This window comes from Coregonus clupeaformis, chromosome 1 (assembly GCF_020615455.1).
Source record: "Coregonus clupeaformis isolate EN_2021a chromosome 1, ASM2061545v1, whole genome shotgun sequence".
In the NCBI taxonomy this organism is placed as follows: domain Eukaryota; kingdom Metazoa; phylum Chordata; class Actinopteri; order Salmoniformes; family Salmonidae; genus Coregonus; species Coregonus clupeaformis.
This window is the reverse complement of record NC_059192.1, coordinates 18,922,916-18,943,993: the sequence shown is the minus strand read 5'-3', so window position 1 is coordinate 18,943,993 and position 21,078 is coordinate 18,922,916. Positions and strand designations below refer to the sequence as shown.

The 21,078-nt window shown below is 43.9% G+C and overlaps 1 protein-coding gene across 2 annotated transcripts in view; it reads right to left on the bottom strand.

Annotated features, from left to right (window-relative positions):
• Nucleotides 1–21,078, bottom strand: part of grid1b (glutamate receptor, ionotropic, delta 1b) — a 401,577-nt gene that overhangs the window by 147,531 nt on the left and 232,968 nt on the right. For both annotated transcript variants that reach the window (XM_045209114.1, XM_041843476.2), the window contains exon 4: nt 1,560–1,765. In XM_045209114.1, the coding sequence (XP_045065049.1) occupies nt 1,560–1,765 (206 nt within the window). The remainder of the gene's footprint in view (nt 1–1,559; nt 1,766–21,078) is intronic.

The following is a 21,078-nucleotide window of genomic DNA, read 5'->3' as shown; positions in this document are numbered from 1 at the left end:
TGTGTGGCGAGAGAGAGAGTTCAGTGTGTGTGTGTAGAGAGAGGGAGAGTTAAGTGTGTGTGTGTGTGTGTGTGCATGTGTGTGTGTGTGTGTTACTGTGTTATAAATGTGTGTTTATACTCTCTTTCGATCCTCAACCACACATTCTCAGACGGAACTACTGCAGGATCAGGATCAGGCCTTCAGGGTGTTTCTTGTCCTCAAGCTAAACGTCCGACTGCCCAACAGCGGCGGAGTGGGATTACGGAAAAAACAGCTGGAAGGTCTCTTTATGAAAGACCTTGAGTTTTGTCTCATGGCTCATCAAGGGAGAGTGCTCAGCTGTCACAACAAGTCAGGTGTCTGCGTCATTTTATTTCTCAAAACGGCCAAACGACTGCATCTCACCCACCAGCACCCAGGCTATACTTCGCCAAAAAGCCACAGGAGAAGGAAGAAGAAGAACTCCAAATAACACACCTGGCTAACAGAGCTGCTAACTACAGCAAGGCCTAGACAACTTGGGGATCGGTGAGGAGCAAGAGGCCTTAACACGCCAAACAAGTTGAAGGGAAACACACTTGTCACCATGCAACCAAAAGAACACTCCAACCAAAAGACAGACAGACAGATAGTCTAGCTGTCTGTCTGTCTGTCTGGAGGCTAAACAGAACATCTCTAAGAACACCAGACTCCGTCCAGAGAGACAGACAGAAAGTGTTCTTTTGCTGAATGATCATGGAGCGTGGAGCAGTACAGCTAATTAAAATATTCACAAACATTTCCCGGTAGAGGCAGAGTAGTGTCGGGAGTCGGAGTACGATGAGGCATTAAAGCAACTAGCTGCCACCAGCACCCAGTTTGATGCAGCAGCCGAGTCAGAGAGAGGTGCCACGGTTACTCCTTCCCTTCTGATTGGCTGCTAAAATTAAGACTTCTAAAAATACAACCTGCCTTGGCTGAGGCTTGGAGAACTGACACATCCATATGCATGAGAGCGGTGTTCCGTCTCCGCTCTGTCTGTTAGTTGTGGACAGGCCATCTGCTCTGCTCTGCGGTGGTGAGCCTGAGTCCCAGGACACATCTCCGGGATACCTGACAGACTGAGCTATAACGAGTAATGTGTAATATCTAATGATAGGCAATGCCCCCATGCAGTACGGTGACCTGGTCCAGTGGGGGAATACAAATATGATCACAATCGTCTTGAAGAACGATCTGGCCTAAATGGCCATGTTCACCTATAACCTCCACCCGGCACAGGGGGTGTTCCTAGCTACTGTGCTTCTGCATCTGCAATATGCTTGCTCTTTTGGGTTTTATGCTTTAATTGATTGACAATGTCTCATGGAGCTCAACACCATTTATCTTATAAGTACTGTGTGTGTGGGCAAGTTGGTGTATGGCTATGTGTGTGTTGGTGTTTCTGGTTTCTGTTTTGTTTTTCACAGAGCAGGTAAAACTACATTTGTGTATGTGTGCTCAGACATACCTGCGTGTGTGTGTGTGTGTGTGTGTGTGTGTGTGGACCCACGAGCATGTGTGTGCGGCTATATCTAGGCCTAAATGCTGCCAAGTACCTGTTGGATGAAGATCTGTGCTCCTCGGGGGCTAAGAAGTAGGATGGCCCGTCTCAGTGTGTCTCTGTAGCGGTTGAGCTCCTCTGTCCTCATGGTGTTGAAGAGGTTCGAGAAGACCTTACTGATGTTCCTGTCCACTCTCTGTAGAGACACGTCCAGCCCCTGCCGAGACGTCTGGTCCAGGAAACCCTGTAGGCCGCGGATATCTGAGGGGAGGGAGGAAGGGGGATGAGTGGGCTTGGACTGACTGGACTCAAAACCCACTGACTCTGAACTCGGAAACCCCTATATCCTCCTGCAGAGCCGTCTGAGTACATGGAGCATACCGTTTAATTAGGACCACAGCATCCATTGCACTTTTCACTCAGATTCCCTTTTCAATGGCATATTTTGACTAAATGTAAAAATAAATGTAATTTTGTCACTGTGATCGCTGCAACATGGTTTTTCTAATGTTAACCCATGACTAGCATACAAAAAGACTGAATTCTCTACATGCTGACAAGGACTGTAATTTACATAAACGCACACACAAAAAACAACATGCTTTGAACTTCTGCAGTGTTTTGGGTTGGATAACAGCAGAACAGAACAGAGCAACCCTGATCCCACACTGTGAAGTAAATTGCCTGCCTGCCCATCTCTGCTGCAGGCAGTTCAGTGAGTGTTCAGAGGAGGGGGAGTGGTGGAGGAGGCCAATCAATGCTTACTTTATTATGTTCTCAGGGCTTCTTACTCACAGTCCTAGCCTATCGTGGGGCTCTTGAAGCTAGCACAAGGCCCCTTATCTACACGCCATCTTCCTTTGTCTAGGAGTCACAGTTCAGCCCAGAATAGAGCAGTTTCATTGCTAGCATTACGTCTTATTTGCATCATGTTGAATGCTCTTCTTGGTGTAATAACTTCTTCAGCTATCACCCAAGTGAGAAGTTTTAAATGTCTGGGAAAGAGAGTTGTGTGGTGGCAGGTGGGTTCAATCTCTCCTTCTCCTGTTATTGCTGTCTATTTGGATTGACAGGTACCTTGTAGTGAATTATGTCTGGCTGTCTACTGTACTCCTATGCGGCTTCCTCTCTCTGGAGTTTAGTGGCAAAAACCCTGTTTCCATGGTGAAAAAGGAGATAATACGAGTTATTCTCACCAATGCCGGTTGTTGTAGTCTCTACAAAACAACAACAAACTACAAACATGGCTCTCGTAATTACTTGCTGTTGATTCATCCTGAAGGATACAGTGAGCAGTGCCTTGTGGTGGGTGTATTTCTTGTCCGGGAGAACCTGGCAATTATCTGTATTAATCAAGGTGCTAGCACCACTTCTTGGCTTGAGGAATTTTACTATGTCATACATATGGCTGCTAACGTCTAATCCCTTTTCTTCCAGTAACCCCTGCAGGTAGCACTTCATGCCTTGCTGTGAAACTCATTACACTGTGCAGTTTGCATATTTTTATTCCTGTTATTTTATACCGTATGGATATTGTGAGACTGAAGGTTTTCATTTATATTTCACGTGTAGGTAACATCAAACAGGACTGAAGTACTGTACCTCAACACCTGCAAAAATAGACTGATACATACTTTATGGTGGACCAGAATCGGGGGGAAGCCCCAGACACTGCTCCATATCATTCAAAGCCTAACTGCGGTGGGTTCGAGAAATCCCTATTTATGATCATTCTAGATTTGATTTTCCTCACTTTTCCTCAGATAATCCCTACAGATTACAGCCCAAATCTTTTGTCGGCTGCACAGAGAGTGGCAGCGACGGGCTCTCCAAAGCTGCCTCGCCTCGCCTCATGGACTTCAGCAACAGCTGCTGTGGTCCCAGTTAAATTTAACTAACACACTTGGGGGGGATAACCAAAGAGGAGCAGGAGAGAAAATCCCATCAAAGAGGGCCCATCTCCAGTCGTCTCTCCACTGGCGGGTAACAAATGGGATTTTACAGGGGATTTGACTCTCTCTCTCTCTCTCTCTCTCTCTCTCTCTCTCTCTCTCTCTCTCTCTCTCTCTCTCTCTCTCTCTCTCTCTCTCTCTCTCTCTCTCTCTCTCTCTCTCTCTCTCTCTCTCTCTCTCTCTCTCTCTCTCTCTCTCTCTCTCTCTCTCTCTCTCTCTCTCTCTCTCTCTCTCTCTCTCTCTCTCTCTCTCTCTCTCTCTCTCTCTCTCTCTCTCTCTCTCTCTCACACACACACACACACACTCTAGTAGCTAATACTCTCCCTTTCAATTCCATTTCAATTCCATTTCAATTTCAATTTAAGGGCTTTATTGGCATGGGAAACATATGTTTACATTGCCAAGGCAAATTAAATAGATAATAAACAAAAGTTAAATAAACAATAAAACATTAACAGTAAACATAAACATTACACTCACAAAAGTTCCAAAAGAATAAAGACATTTCAAATATCATATTATGTCTATATACAGTGTTGTAACGATGTGCAAATAGTTAAAGTACAAAATGGAAAATAAATAAACAAAAACATAGGTTGTATTTACAATGGTGTTTGTTCTTCACTGGTTGCCCTTTTCTTGTGGCAACAGGTCACAAATATTGCTGCTGTAATGGCACACTGTGGTATTTCACCCAGTAGATAAGGGAGTTTATCAAAATTGGGTTTGTTTTCGAATTCTTTGTGGATCTGTGTAATCTGAGGGAAATATCTGTCTCTAATATGGTCATATTAGAGGGGGAAAATGAGTTTCCCCCTCATTGTGTGGGCAGTGTGCACATAGCCTGTCTTCTCTTGAGAGCCAGGTCTGCCTACCTTTCTCAATAGCAAGGCTATGTTCACTGAGTCTGTACATAGTCAAAGCTTTCCTTAAGTTTGGGTCAGTCACAGTGGTCAGGTATTCTGCCACTGTGTACTCTCTGTTTAGGGCCAAATAGCATTCTAGTTTGCTCTGTTTTTTTGTAAATTCTTTCCAATGTGTCAAGTAATTATCTTTTATTTTTTTCATGATTTGGTTCGGTCTAATTGTGTTGTTGTCCCGGGGCTCTGTGGGGTCTGTTTGTGTTTGTGAACAGAGCCCCAGAACCAGCTTGCTTAGGGGACTCTTCTCCATTTCATCTCTCTGTAGGTGATGGCTTTGTTATGGAAGGTTTGGGAATCACTTCCTTTTAAGTGGTTATAGAATTTAACTGATCTTATCTGGATTTTGATAATTAGTGGGTATCGGCCTAATTCTGCTCTGCATGCATTATTTGGTATTTTCCATTGTACACGGAGGATATCTTTGCAGAATTCTGCATGCAGTATCAATTTGGTGTTTATCCCATTTTGTGAATTCTTGGTTGGTGAACGGACCCCAGAACCATAAAGGGCAATGGGTTCTATAACTGATTCAAGTATTTTTAGCCAGATCCTAATTGGTATGTCGAATTCTATGTTCCTTTTGATGGCATAGAAGGCCCTTCTTGCTTTGTCTCTCTAATCGTTCACAGCTTTGTGGAAGTTACCTGTGGCGCTGATGTTTAGGCCGAGGTATGTATAGTTTTTTGTGTGCTCTAGGGCAACGGTGTCTAGATGGAATTTGTATTTGTGGTCCTGGCAACTGGACCTTTTTTGGAACACCATTATTTTTGTCTTACTGAGATTTACTGTCAGGGCCCAGGTCTGACAAAATCTGTGCATAAGATCTAGGTGCTGCTGTAGGCCCTCCTTGGTTGGTGACAAAAGCACCAGATCATCAGCAAACAGTAGACAATTGACTTCAGATTCTAGTAGGGTGAGGCCAGGTGCTGCAGATTGTTCTAGTGCCCTTGCCAATTTGTTGATATATATGTTGAAGAGGGTGGGGCTTAAACTGCATCCCTGTCTCACCCCATGGCCCTGTGGAAAGAAATGAGTGTGTTTTTTGCCAATTTTAACCGCACAATTGTTGTTTGTGTACATGGATTTTATAATGTTGTATGTTTTTCCCCCAACCCCACTTTCCATCAATTTGTATAGCAGACCCTAATGCCAAATGGAGTCAAAAGCTTTTATGAAATCAACAAAGCATGAGAAGACTTTGCCTTTGTTTTGGTTCATTTTTTTGTCAATTAGGGTGTGCAGGGTGAATACGTAGTCTGTCGTACGATAATTTGGTAAAAAGCCAATTTGACATTTGCTCAGTACATTGTTTTCACTGAGGAAATGAACTAGTCTGCTGTTAATGATAATACAGATGATTTTCCCAAGGTTGCTGTTGATGCATATCTCTACGGTAGTTATTGGGGTCAAATATGTCTATTTTATCATTTCATTGAGGATACTATTAACACCACAGGCCTTTTTGGGTTGGAGGGTTTGTATTTTGTCCTGTAGTTCATTCAATGTAATTGGAGAATCCAGTGGGTTCTGGTAGTCTTTAATAGTTGATTCTAAGATTTGCATTTGATCATGTATATTTTTTTGCTGTTTGTTCTTTGTTATAGGGCCAAAAAATGATCTCCTGAGTGGTGCAGTGGTCTAAGGCACTGCATCACAGTGCTAACTGTGCTACTAGAGATCCTGGTTAGAATCCAGGCTCTGTCGCGACCGGGAGACTCATGGGCAGCGCACAATTGGCCCAGCGTCGTCCAGGGTAGGGGAGGGAATGGCCGGCAGGGATGTAGCTCAGTTGATAGAGCATGGCGTTTGCAACGCCAGGGTTGTGGGTTCGATTCCCACGGGGGGCCAGTATAAAAAAATAAAAAAATAAAAAAAAATCACTAACTGTAAGTCGCTCTGGATAAGAGCGTCTGCTAAATGACTAAAATGTAAATGTAAAAATATTGGAGAAGTAGTTTACCCATACATCTCCGTTTTGGATAGATAGCTCTTCGTGTTGTTGTTTGTTTTCCAATTTTCCCAGAAGTGGTTAGAGTTTATGGATTCTTCAATTACATTGACCTGATTTCTGACATTCTTTTTCCGTAGTGTATTTCTGTATTGTTTTAGTGATTCACCATAGTGAAGGCGTAGGCTCAGGTTTTCTGGGTCTCTATGTTTTTGGTCGGATAGGTTTCTCAATTTCTTTCTTAGGTTTTTGCATTCTTCATCAATCCATTTGTCATTGTTATTACTTTTCTTAGGTTTTCTGTTAGAGATTTTTAGATTTGATAGGGAAGCTGAGAGGTCAAATATACTGTTTAGGTTTTCTACTGCCAAGTTTACACCTTCACTATATTTTGTCCAGGAAGTTGTCTAAAATGGATTGAATTAGTTCTTGCCTAATTGTTTTTTGGTAGGTTTCGACACTACTTTGCTTCCATCTATAGCATTTCTTCATATTATTCAGATCCTTTGGCTTTGATGCCTTATGATTGAGTATTGCTCTGTTCAAGTAGACTGTGATTTTGTCAGTGGGCTGACTGTGAACGCTCTGAGAGACTCTGGGTTGAGGTCAGTGATAGTCTACAGTACTACTGCCAAGAGATGAGCTATAGGTGTACCTACCATAGGAGTCCCCTCGAAGCCTACCATTGACTATGTACAGACCCAGCGTGCGACAGAGCTACAGGAGTTGTGACCTGTTTTTGTTTGTTATGTTGTCGTAGTTGTGCCTAGGGGGGCATATGGGGGTGGGAATGTCCCCCTGTGTGCTGAGGGTGTCAGGTTCTTGTCCAGTTCTGGCATTTAGGTCGCCACAGACTAGTACATGCCCCTGGGTCTGGAAATGATTGATTTCCCCCTCCAGGATGGAGAAGCTATCTTCATTAATGAATGGGGATTCTAGTGGGGGGATATAGGTAGCACACAGGAATACATTTTTCTCTGTTGAAATCATTTGCTTTTGAATTTCTAGCCAAATGTAAAATGTTCCTGTTTTGATTAATTTAATAGAGTGAGTAAGGTCTGCTCTATGCCAAATTAGCATACCCCCTGAGTCCCTTCCCTGTTTCACACCTGGTAGTTTGGAGGATGGGACTACCAGCTCACTGTAACCTAGAGGGCAACCAGTGGGTCCGTATCTATACCATGTTTCTTGTAGGATGACAATGTCTGTATTTTTCTTTGGTGAAGTACAGGTTCCTGCTCTAGAGGCCAAAGGCAGATGACCTCAGGCCTTGGATATTCCAGGATGAAATAGTGAAGGCTTTGTGTTCTATAAAGTGTCTAATGTTGTTGGTCGTGTGGTTTGGCCTCAGGCCAGTAATTGTGAGCAGAGCCTGCTGAGCATCTGGTACATGCCATTGGCTTGGGCTAGTGTAAGAGTGGGGGTTGGGCCTGTTTGCCTGCTCACTGCCTGGGCGCATGTGTGACATTCATGTTGAGGCCCTCTTTGCGGGCATGGGGTTTCTCTCTCTGTTTCTCTCTCTCTCTCTCTCTCTCTTTCTCTATGTTTCTCTCTTCTCTCTCTCTCTCTCTCTCTCTCTCTCTCTCTCTCTCTCTCTCTCTCTCTCTACATGCTGGGAGTGTTGGAAAGAAGGTAGGCTATGAAAATGTTGCTTATGTATCGCGGATGAATAAAGCGGTGGTGGTTTTTCTTAAAGAAGAGCGTCTTGTCAATCGGATGGTTGAGCATGGCGTACTTTTTAAAGGTACGTTTATTCAAGTTACGCCACTTTTTTCTCCGTCAACAAGGGTAACGATTTCGAATATACCACCGTTTATTCCCAATGAGTTATTGGAGTGCGAGTTATTGCGGTTTGGGAAGTTTGCAAGTTCAATTTAAATTGTCCCGTTGGGTTGCAAACACCCGGCTCTGAAACAGGTTATGTCGTTTCGGCGACAGGTGTTAATGTTTTTGGACTCACCGGAGCAGACTTTGGCATTATCGTTTAAAGTCAAGTATGACAACAGACTGTATATGGCTTATGCTAGTACGGGTAGTCAACGGTATTTTGAGTGTGGGGATGTTGGCCATAAGCGACATGCTTGCCGGAAAAGGGAGAAGGCGGAGGGAGGGATGCAGGTGCTCCTCGTAACGCCCGGGCCCACTGACGTAGGGAGAGGTGGGACAAGCACCTGTTGCTGAGGAACAAGTAGTTTGTGTTGAGGGTACTGAGTTGGAGCTTGTAACAGAGGGGAACATAGCGTCTGATGTGCAGCATAAAAATATTGTTGAAGGAGGTAAGGACGGATCTGGGGAGCCATTTCCCCAGACTGGTGAGGAGATGCCCAGTACGAGTGATGGGGTACAGGAGGGGGTTCAGGTGGAGCTAGTCTCCCAGGTAGTGGAAGAGATGTCCATTACGAGTAATGGGGTACAGGATGGGGTTCAGGTGGGGCTAGTCTCCCAGGCAGTGGAATAGATGCCCGGTACGAGTGATGGGGTGCAAGTGGGGTGTGTTGAGAGGGATGTGGCAGAGGAGAGTCAGGGGTCTGTGGCCTTAGTTGAGGAGGATCAGGATAAGGATATGGACATTTCTGATATCCCTGTTGATATGATAGCAGCTGGCGACAACTCAATTGACAATATAGATGAGGTAAATGGGTTCCTGGACCAGACTTTTGGGAAATCTGTTAAATTGGCAGATTTATTTATGCTGATAAGTTTGTGAGGTCAGCTGTGGTGTTACAGAAGATGTTGGGGTTAGACCAGTTGAGTGTGAAGAAGCATTTCCGCTTCAGGAAATTTGTTACGGAAGCAAAAAGTAGTGGGAAACATGGTAAGATTAAGAGAAAATTAAAACGATGATGATCATGCCTCATAGGGTGCTTTTTCTCTTTCTGGTTTCTCTGTGGTTTCTTCTGTTTTTCCTTTCTCTTTTCTATATGGAGGTTCGAATGGTAGGTTCTCTCAATATTAATGGGGAAGGGACAGGAATATGAGGGCTTGGGAATTAGAAGTAACAAAACAGAAAAGGCTTAATGTAGTTTTTCTACAGGAGACACACAGTGATGAGGCTAATGAGGTTGACTGGGGTATGTGGTGGGAGGGGCAGCATATACTCAGTCATGGTACTAATTTCAGTGCTGGGGTGGCAATTTTGTTTTCCTCAGGCTTAGGGGTGACCGTGGTATCTACAACGGAGATTGTCAAGGGTCGGGTTTTATTGGTCAAGGCGGATGTTATGTTTTATTTATTTGTATTTGTTTATGTTTATGCTCCTAATGAGGGTACAGAGCGTATTGCTGTATTTGATCAAATAAAGGAAATCTTAAGACAGTGTGACCAAGAGGGTTGTATGGTTTTAGGTGGGGACTGTAACTATACAGTGGATTTTACTGTTGATCGCACTGCTGAAGAACCTCACCTGCGGTCAGCTACTTGTCTGTCTGGTCTATTAACTAAGTTTGAGCTTTCTAATGTGTGGAGAGTAAGAAATGCAAAAGTTAGGTCGTGTCAGTGCAGCAAGGTTAGACAGGTTGTGTGTATCTGAGCACTACTGTAGTAGGGTTGGAAGGTGTGACATCACTCCTGTGGGTTTTTCTGATCACCATATTGTTACTGTTGATAGTCACTTGTCCTGTCTACGAAGGTCATCACCTTATTGGTATTTTAATTTTAAGTTATTACATGATGCCATATTTTGTGAAAACCTTTTGTTGTTTTGGGAAAAATTGAGGGTTATTCAATTGAATTTTGTGTCCTTGAGACAATGGTGGGAAGGCCCAAATACGTGTGTTTTGTCAACAGTATACTGCTCTGTCTCGAATTGAAGTTAAAGAGACTATAAGTGCCCTTGAACAGGACATAAAATCTATTGAATTGAAGTTGCTCACTCAGAATGACCCCGAACTAGTCATGAACTTACAGGACAAGAGACATGAAATGAGGTCGTTTTTACATGAAAGAGTGAAGGGTGCCTTGATTAGGTCTCGCTTTGCTACCCTCAAGGATATGGATGCTCCTAGTGCTTTAAAAAAAAACCTAGGGCAGTCGACATTGCAACGCAAACAGATGGTCTGCCTTCGTCTCCCTGATGGGAAGCTGACCACGGATGACGGTGAGATGCGCCAACATGTCATGGATATCTACTCTGCCCTCTATAAGGTGGAGGATTGTGATGCTCTGTGTACTGAACAGTTGTTACATGGACTTCCTCAAATTGGGCCCTGAGCAGAGAGCTGCAGGAGCTGTCCAGTGCAGGAGCTGTCCACTGCAGTTATACAGCTCTCATCAGGCCGAGCCCCTGGCATCGATGGTTTACCATCAGAATTCTATAAGAACTTTTGGGGGTCTATTTGGGGGGATTTTTATGAAGTGGTGTGTAAATCTTTTCATGAGGGTTCTCTTCCTGTATCCTGTCAACATACTGTGCTTTCATTGTTGCCAAAAAAGGGGGATTTGGCTCTTTTAAAAAACTGCCGACCTGTTGCATTGCTGTGTGCAGAATATACAATTATATCTAGGTGTCTCTCAAACAGGTTGAAAGAATATCTGAGGCTGTTGGTCCACAAGGATCAGTCTTACTGTGTACCTGACCGCTCTATTGTTGATAACTTGTTTCTAATAAGAGATGTTTTAGACATTTGTAAACTGTCTGATGTGAATGTGGGTTTGCTTTCTTTGGATCAGGAGAAGGCTTTTGACCGTGTAGACCACCAGTACTTGTTCAAAACAATGAAAGCCTTTGGGTTTGGGGATGTTTTTTTGTCTTGGATGAGTTTACTGTATGCTGGGGCCTCATGTATGGTGAAGGTGGGGGGTGGTTTGAGCTGCCCCATCCCTGTCCAAAGGGGTATCAGGCAGGGATGCCCAATTTCAGGACAGTTATATTGTCTGGCAATTTAACCAATGCTTAGTTTTTTAAGATCGAGGCTTACTGAATTCTCTGTGCCAGGGGTTATGAAGGGTCCCACGATAGCACTGTCTGCGTATGCAGATGACGTGACAGCTTTTATTACAGGGGGTGAGGATTTTAAGGTTCTCTCAAATGTTTTAAAGGTGTATGAGGGGGCCTCCTCAGCTAGAGTCAATTGGGAAAATAATGAATCGCTGTGGGCAGGTCAGCTTCAGACAGGGTCCGCTCCATGGTTACCAGGGGGGATTCAGTGGGGCAGAGATGGGATGAAGACTTTGGGGGGTTTTCTAGGCTCCGATGTCTTTCAAAAAAGTACTGGGAGGGTGTAGTGGAGAAGGTGTGTGCCAGATTGTCTAGGTGGAAATGAGTGCTACTCCAGCTGTCTTATAGGGGGAGGGTGCTGGTAGCCAAAAACCTAGCTGCCTCTACCCTGTGGCACAGACTAATGATTTTACAGCCACCTGGGGGTCTGATACAAGAGCTTCAGAGGACCCTTGTCAATTTCTTCTGGTCTGGACAACATTGGATTAAAGCTGCAGCTCTATAACTGCCACTGCAACAGGGTGGGCAAGGCCTGGTGGACATTTCTTCCAGGATCATGGCTTTCCGGCTTCAAGCAGCCCAGAGACTGTTGTACAGTGACGGTTCTAGCTGGGTCGATACAGCTTACACATTGATGAGGAGAGCGGGCTGTTTGGGCTTAGACAAGCAACTTTTCCTCTTAAAGCTAGAGGGGGGTGATTTGTCTGGCCTGACTTCATTCTATGAGTCTGTTATGCAGGCTTGGAGAGTTTTCATCAAATCTGTGTAAAAGTGTCCCGTGCTTCTTCCCTGGAAGGGGTAAAATCGACGAGGTGGACGGGAGTGTTTGGTCCAGGTAACTCCCCAAAAGGCTGTTGGCGGTCTTTATACAAACTGCCTAATGAAAAGAGGACAAGGAGCCATAGCCACCAATATGCATCCGGTACACCTGGATCCTACTGTTGGGGAGGGGTGTCCATTCTATGCTGTCTGAAACTCTGGCACATCTGTTCTTACAATGTCCCAGGTTGGTCGGGATGATTGACCAGAACACTGGTTGGTTCTCAGCTCTGGGAGAGGTTTTCTCTTCCCAACAGTTTATATTTGGGCTTAAGTACATGTTTAGTTGAAGGGGTGTAGTTATCTTGCTTAACTTTGTGTCAGGGGCTAAATTAGCAATTTGGAAGACACTAAATAACAGTATTCAGGAACACCCTGTCTGTGGATGTGGTGGGAATGCTGGAGGGGATGTTGGCAGCGAGACTGAGGGTTGAGTTTGCTTATTACAAAATGGTTAACAACATTGGGCTGTTTATGAGTATATGGGGCATTCAGAGGCTGTTGTGTTTAGTTACTGTGGAGGAAGATTTGGTGTTGTGTTTTTAATTGATGTGTAGCCATGTTTTTTTTAGTTTGAGTGTTTATTGTGTAGTGGGTTCCCAGACCCAATAAAGTCTCTCTCTCTCTCTCTCTCTCTCTCTCTCTCTCTCTCTCTCTCTCTCTCTCTCTCTCTCTCTCTCTCTCTCTCTCTCTCTCTCTCTCTCTCTCTCTCTCTCTCTCTCTCTCTCTCTCTCTCTCTCTCTCTCTCTCTCTCTCTCTCTCTCTCTCTCTCTCTCTCTCTCTCTCTCTCTCTCTCTCTCTCTCTCTCTCTCTCTCCCTCCCTCTCCCCCCCCCCCTCTCTCTCTCTCTCTCTCTCTCTCCCTCCCTCCCTCTCTCTCTCTCTCTCTCTTTCCCTCGACATTTCCTGCTCCTCTGATTTCTTCTTCCTCTTACTGCCCTTTTCATGGGCGATGTGAGTCATCATGAAGGCTGCCACTACCGCATGAGGAGAGGACACACACACATATCCACTGGCATGCACAGGCACACGCACACTACCCCCAGCCACACACAGACACCTCCCAGGTATGGGCTTTTATATGGGCTTTTACATGGGCTTTTGTGTAACAGTGCTGCTGCCAAAGCGATGGATCGAGACAAAAGCATGCATGAGTAGCCACGCCCTATTCCAGTCATCCTGACCTCCTCTCTACACTGCATGACATAGTCAAATGAGTCAGATGATGTCAGTGGATGGGTTGTATATGTCATTATAACAGGACTACAATAGAAAAAGTAAACAACCAAACATTCCATCACACAATCATCACACTCGGCAAGGAGATGTGCAAGACAGAGGAAGTTATAGCATTGCGAAACGAGGCTTCACATTCGAGGAGGGGATACGTTGACTAAAGCTCAGCATTCAACACCATAGTACCCTCCAAGCTCATCATCAAGCTCGGGGTCTGAACCCCGCCCTGTGTAACTGGGTCCTGGACTTCCTGACGGGTCGCCCCCAGGTGGTGAAGGTAGGAAACAACACCACATGACTGCGTGGCCAAGCACGCCTCCAAATCATCAAGTTTGCAGACGACACAGCAGTAGTAGGCTTGATTACCAACAATGACAAGACAACCTACAGTGAGGAGGTGAGGGCTCTGGGAGTGAGGTGCCAGGAAAATAACCTCTCACTCAACGTCAACAAAACAAAGGAGATGATCGTGGACTTCAGGAAACAGCAGAGGGAGCACCCCCCTATCCACATCGACGGGACCGCAGTGGAGAAGGTGGAAAGCTTCAAGTTCCTCGGCATACACATCACTGACAAACTGAAATGGTCATCCCACACAGACAGTGTGGTGAAGAAGGCGCAACAGCGCCTCTTCAACCTCAGGAGGCTGAAGAAATTTGGCTTGGCACCTAAAACCCTCACAAACTTTTACAGATGCACAATTGAGAGCATCCTGTCGGGCTGTATTACCGCCCGGTACGGCAACTGCACCACCCACAACCGCAGGGCTCTCCAGAGGGTGGTGCGGTCTGCCCAACGCATCACCGGGGGCAAACTACCAGCCCTCCAGGACACCTACAGCACCCGATGTCAAAGGAAGGCCAAAAAGATAATCAAGGACAACAACCACCTGAGCCACTGCCAGTTCACCCCGCTATCATCCAGAAGGCGAGGTCAGTACAGGTGCATCAAAGCTGGGACCGAGATACTAAAAAACAGCTTCTATCTCAAGGCCATCAGACAGTTAAATACCCTTCACTAGCACATTAGAGGCTGCTGCCTATTTACATAGATTAGAAATCACTGGCCACTTTAATAAATGGAACACTAGTCACTTTAATAATGTTTACATATTTTGCATTACTCATCTCATATGTATATACTGTATTCTATACTATTCTACTGTATCTTAGTCCATGCCGCTCTGAAATTGCTCGTCCATATATTTATTTATATATACTTAATTCCATTGCTTTACTTAGATTGGTGTGTATTGGGTATATGTTGTGAAATTGTTAGATATTACTTGTTAGATATACTGCAGTCGGAGCTAGAAACACAAGCATTTCGCTACACCCGCAATAACATCTGCTTAACATGTGTATGTGACCAATAACATTTGATTTGATTTGTTGTGTCATTCTTTGCCACTGGCAGCCTAGAGAAACTTCAGGCTGACCCCAAGCACAAGGGCTTCAGAGTAGGGATGGAGGGGTGGAGAGAGGGATGGAGGGGTGGAGAGAGGGATGGAGGGGTGGAGAGAGGGATGAAGGGAGGGAAGGATGGAGGGATCAAACTAGTAGGGGAAAACAGAACAGCTCATAGGATGATATCACAAGCCGTAGCTGATGTAGGGTTTAATCTGTCAGAAGGTAAATCACACCTCGTGATTTATGACTGGTCGTGGCAAAAGGTGATAAAATTAGGATATAAAATATTATAACTGTGGGGTCGCCATGATCTGATTGCTTTGATCTGCAAGGGTTGGTGTGTGTGTGTGTGTCTGTCTCTCTTTCACTAATGTATGTGTGTGTATGTGTGCGTGTTTGTGTGTGTGTATGTGTGCGTGTTTGGGTGTGTGTGTGTGCGCACGTGTGTGTGCGTGTGTGTGTGTGCGCGTGTGCGTGATGTGTGCGTGTGCGTGTGTGTGTGTGTGCGTGCACGTGAACGTGCGTGTTTTGTTAGTCTTTGATTAGTTTAGACAATCAAGGCAATATATCAAGACAATATCCATTGTCCTGCTCTTTGTGTCCTGCTCTTTGATCAAATGGTCAGACTTGATGGTTGTAACAGCAGAAAGACAATAGCGTAGGTGTCAGGCCATGGTGCCTCAGAGTCTGTGGTGGAATTGTGGGGTGGGTGTGTTGATTAGATTTTGTTTCTTCCTATTTCCACAATGTTTCATTTACTAGCAAAAATATGTTTATTTTTTATTTTTACAAGTATACGGAATATTTTCTCAACTCTAAGCACAAAAATGTAATCAGGTCATTAAAAGGCTAATGTTTAGAAACTATACGGATATATTCAATTGACTGAGTACAACAAACAAATCCACAGTCACTTGTTCACTGCACCAAATCACTTTCTATCTGCTTTTCAAAATGCAATATTCACTTTACTTTCAATATGATTTTCTTGTCATTTGTTAACAATATAATTAACTATCACTTAATCAAACTTCTCAAATCTTTCAACTTCAGAACCAAAATGATGTAGTGCCTAGTTAATGTACACTACATGACCAAAGCTATGTGTACACCTGCTTGTCGAACGTCTCATTCCAAAATCATGGGCATTAATATGGAGTTGGTCCCCCCTTTACTGCTATAACAACCTCCACTCTTCTCGGAACATTGCTGGAACATTGGAACATTGCTGCTGGGACTTGCTTCCATTCAGCCACAACAGCATTAGTGAGGTCGGACATTGGTTCGAAGTCGACGTTCCAATTCCTCCCAAAGGTGTTCGATGGGGTTGAGGTCAGGGCTCTGTGCAGGCCAGTCAAGTTCTTCCATACCGATCTGGACAAACCATTTCGTTTAGCACCTCGCTTTGTACACGATTGCTTTGTCATGCTTAAACAGGAAAGGGCCTTCTCCAAACTGTTGCCACAAAGTTGAAAGCACAGAATCGTCTAGAATGTCATTGTATGCTGTAGCATTAAGATTTCCCTTCACTGAAACTAAGGGGCCTAGCCTGAACCATGAAAAACAGCCCCAGACCATTATTCCTCCTCCACCTAACTTTACAGTTGGCACTATGCATTGGGGCAGGTAGCGTTCTCCTGACATCCACCAAACCCAGATTTGTCCGTCAGACTGCCAGATGGTGAAGCTTGATTCATTACTCCAGAGAACGCGTTTCCACTGCTCCAGAGTCCAATGGCGGCGAGCTTTACACCACTTCAGCCGACGCTTGGCATTGCGCATGGTGATCTTAGGCTTGTGTGCGGCTGCTTGGCCATGGAAACCCATTTTATTAAGCTCCCGACAAACAGTTATTGTGCTGACGTTGCTTCCAGAGGCAGTTTTGAATTCGGTAGGGAGTGTTGCAAGCGAGGACAGATGATTTTTACACGCTACGCGCTTCAGCACTCTGCAGTCCTGTTCTGTGAGCTTGTGTGTCCTACAACTACGTGGCTGTGCCGTTGTTGCTCCTAGACGATTCCACTTCACAATAACAGCACTTACAGTTGACCGGGGCAGCTCTAGCAGGGCAGAAATGTGACGAACTGACTTGTTGGAAAGGTGGCATTCTATGACGGTGCCACGTTGAAAGTCACTGAGCTCTTCAGAAACTGCCTTTACCGAGAATGGTGCGACAAACCAAAAACATCCAGTCAGCGGCAGTCCTGTGGGTGAAAACAGCTCATTAATGAGAGGTCGAAGGTGAATGGCAAGAATCGTGCAAGTTAATAGGCGGGCCACAAACAGACAAATAACGGAGCCGTACATCAGTGGGGAGCGGAAGGGCATCTCGGAACGCACAACTCATCTGTCCTTGTCACAGATGGGCTATTGCAGCAGACGACCACACCGGGTTCCACTCCTATCAGCTGAAAGCCAGAAGAAGCGGCTCCAGTGGGCACACGATCACCAATACCGGACAAATGAGAAGTGGAAAAAGTCCGACGAATCCCGGTTCCTGTTGCGTCATCCTGATGGACCCATCCTCCATGGTGTCAACGGTACAGGCTGGTGGTGGTGGTGTAATTGTGTGGGGAATGTTTTCCTGGCACACGTTAGGTCCATTGATACCAATTGGGCTAAATGTGAGAAAAAAGACTTGGCGTTTTTGATCAAGTAGAGTCCTTGGTCAATTGTGGGACAAAGATGTGTTATGCCCTTCATCAGTGGAAGTGTATTAGGCTATTTGTGGAGCACAAATATAATTAAACTATCTAGTTGATGTTTTTTCAGGCCCTTTACGACACTGCTGAAGTTGTAACAATCTGTATTCAAGTTATTCCATACTGCGAATAGAAATATACACTTTTCTGAAAGATTTAGCTGTTGCTGATGTGATTATATTTATTAGTATTTTTCATAATCGTTTGTTGTGTAGATATGGATTTTGTTTGTAGCATGTTTTACAATTGCATTTTTTTGTTTTTGTTTTGTTTTGAGCATGCTTTCATTTATACGTTCCTTTTATAAATGTTCATTCACAGGTTGAATGTCAATAAGAAGTAATATAATTGTGTTGTATGACTTTACAATGGGCGGCTACATTATACCACATAGCTTTATAGGAATCAGTTCCTAATCTACTGAAACTTCTTCAAGTTGGCCAAGCTGTTTTATTTAAACATTCTAACATATTCTAACAAGTGTCTAACAAGTGTCTCAGTACTAAAGGTTTTCCATACCACATCTTGGGGATCATTTTGACACACCTTTGGTTTTTGATGGATATGACATGAAAATACATTGGCTATTTTAGCAGCCCCTTTCACATGTTTATACTGGAAAAATATGTTTTTACAGGGTCGTGAAATATTGTTTATATGTTAAACTGTTGAGAAAAGACCCTACGGTGAAGCAGAAAGACACTGATGTTTTATACTACACATATCCAGAAGGCTTGTTCTGGCAATAACCAAGTAGCTTTATGCTTTTAAAGGATGTTACAATATATATTTTTGTTGTCAAGATATGTCAGTACTGTACTACTACACTAATACTATATTATAACATACTACTATCGTATACGGGTTGAAAATGGCAGATTTGGGTACTGATAAGCGGCTAAACTGGATTCGCATTGGCTGTACAGTACGATGATTTAATGACGTCAGAGCTCAGGCTCTGCACTTCACAGCACTTTACAGGTTTTGATTGACAGCCGTTCTGAACTTGAGCACCGCACGTGACAAGAAGTTGCCCAATTAGCCAGAGGGATGGGGGAAACTTCTTGTCTCGTGTGGTGCTCAAGTTCAGAACGGCTGTAAATCAAAACCCGTACAGTGCTGTGAAGGGCAGAGCTTGCCGAGTGCTGGAATGACAGCTAATTTTGCTCCAATACCCACAAAGGACAACGATTTTAATTACGCCACAATGAGACTCATATAGGTTGTTTTTTTATGTGCTGTGTAGATGCATTTTATTTTCTATTTCTTGCTGTTTTGAAGAATAATTGTGACTTTTACATTTTTATCTCTGCTGACAGGTGTGACATTTTGCCTTTAGGAGTCAGATTTTTCAGTGGATGTTCAAGCAGTCTGTTTGTGGATGAGAGATTTCTGCTATTGAATATCCATAAAAAATACCTGGTATGACCTTTCAGATAGCTGTGAGTAATGAGCAGAGATTGGGCCGGAGGATATTGGAAGGCAGACGATGGAATTCAATAGAATAGAAGCTGCCATACAAAGCCACCAACGTTGATGCTGTGTTGTTGTTGACAAACCACTGCCTGCACACACAATCTGGGACCAGGCAAAGAATAATCTACCTGTGAGGGGTCTACCTATGAAGCACTATTTATTAGTGGTCCTTTTTAACTCAGTTGGTAGAGCATGGCACTTGTAACGCCAGGGTAGTGGGTTCGATTCCTGGGACCACCCATATATAAAATGTATGCACACATGACTGTAAGTCGCTTTGGGTAAAAGCGTCTGCTAAATGGCATATATTATTTAATAATCACTTTTTTTAAACTTTTTTTTAAAGCCATTCTGTTATTGTGTATGCCCATAGGAAAAAGAGCTGCATGCGTTTCAATGAATTTTCAATGTATTTTGAATGAGAACAATTTCTCTCTGGGCTCAGCTCAGTCTCTTCACAGTGTTGAAGTATGAGGCCCGGCTGGAGAGAGCACTGTCCAACGCTGTCCTGGTCCTGCCCTGTCCAATCTGTCACCACCATCTGCCATCAGGCCAGAGAGAACCTTGGAGACAAGGGTTGTCATCTCGCTGTGATGTCATCCGTCTGTCTACACGCCTCACACTTCACCGGCCGACTGAGGAGGGAAAGAGGGAAAGAATCGCTCACCAGAGAAAAGGCGAAGAGAAAAAAATGATGGGGAAAAAAAAGAAGGGAAAGCACCTTGAACAGCCAATTAGCTCGCGTTGGAGAAATGCTACAGATCAACCTTTTACGAAGGCCATTCTCGCACCTCCTGGAAAACAATGATATTTTCTCCCAAGAGCCCTGGCAGTAATGTGATGAGCATGTTCTGGAATGGTGGGATTTAATTGTGCGATTGTATAAATTAACAGTGTTTTCTCTCCTTTGACTATACAAGCACTAAATGCAAATTGCTCACACTTTATTTGGATAGTCCAATATAGATGCTCTACAGATGGTTATACTATCAACAAACTATCTGTTGATAAGCAAATGCATGCTAATGTTACGGATAGGTTTAAAATAAGGTTTAGGGTAAGGGTTAAAGTTAGGATTAGAGCTAGGGTTAAATTTAGGGTTGGATAAAGGTTAGAGTTAGTGATAAGATTAGGGTTAGTGGATAGTTAGTTGAAATGTTGTTGACAGTTATTGAACATCTACTGAACATCTACAAACCATCTATTTGGGACTATCCAAATAAACTGTTACCTGGACATTTGCCCCTCAAGCAGCATCTCTTCACTCTCAAAGAGTTTTAATCTCCTGCCAAGGCGCTATGCAAATGTTTCAAAACAAAGATCTATGCTAGATTTTAATACCGCAATGAAAAATCTGTATGTTAGGGATCTGATAAATCGAATTTGAGTATAAGGAATGAGAGTGTCTGGGATAACTACACCGAGTGTACAAAACATTAGGAACACCTTCCTAATATTGAGTTGCACCCCCTTTTGCCCTCAGAACAGCCTCAATTCGTTGGGGCATGGACTCCACAAGTTGTCGAAAGCATTCCACAGGGCGCTGATCCATGTTGACTCCAATACTTCCCACAGTTGTGTCAAGTTTGCTGGATGTCCTCAAGGCTTAAAAATCCTTCTTTAACCTGTCTCCTTCCCTTCATCTACACTGATTGAAGCGGATTTAACAAGTGACATCAATAATAATAATAATAATAATAATATGCCATTTAGCAGACGCTTTTATCCAAAGCGACTTACAGTCATAATAAGGGATCATAGCTTTCACCTGGATTCACCTGGTCAGTCTATGTCATGGAAGGAGCAGGTATCCCTCTACATAAACAACCCTTGATACTGTACAACACCCAGATACCAAGCGTCTTAATGTTTTCCAGTTATGAAGAGGGGAAGCTAATTATGCTACTGTAAATGTGGCTTTCCACGAGGTCACATGGGCATCACAGCTCCATTCCCGCTTGATAAACAACACTAATTGGTAGAAGCACTTAAACAAGTTGAAGGTTGAAACAATGAGGCAGTTTTTTTAAATATCAATATCAAATCATTTCTGGGTTACAATTATATACCTTACTGTGATTCATTTCAATTAAAATGGTCAAAAATAAACTAAAATAGCTTCTTAGCAAAGAGCAATTTCTCAAGCAAGAATTTTGCTAGAACTGTCTGGGAGTG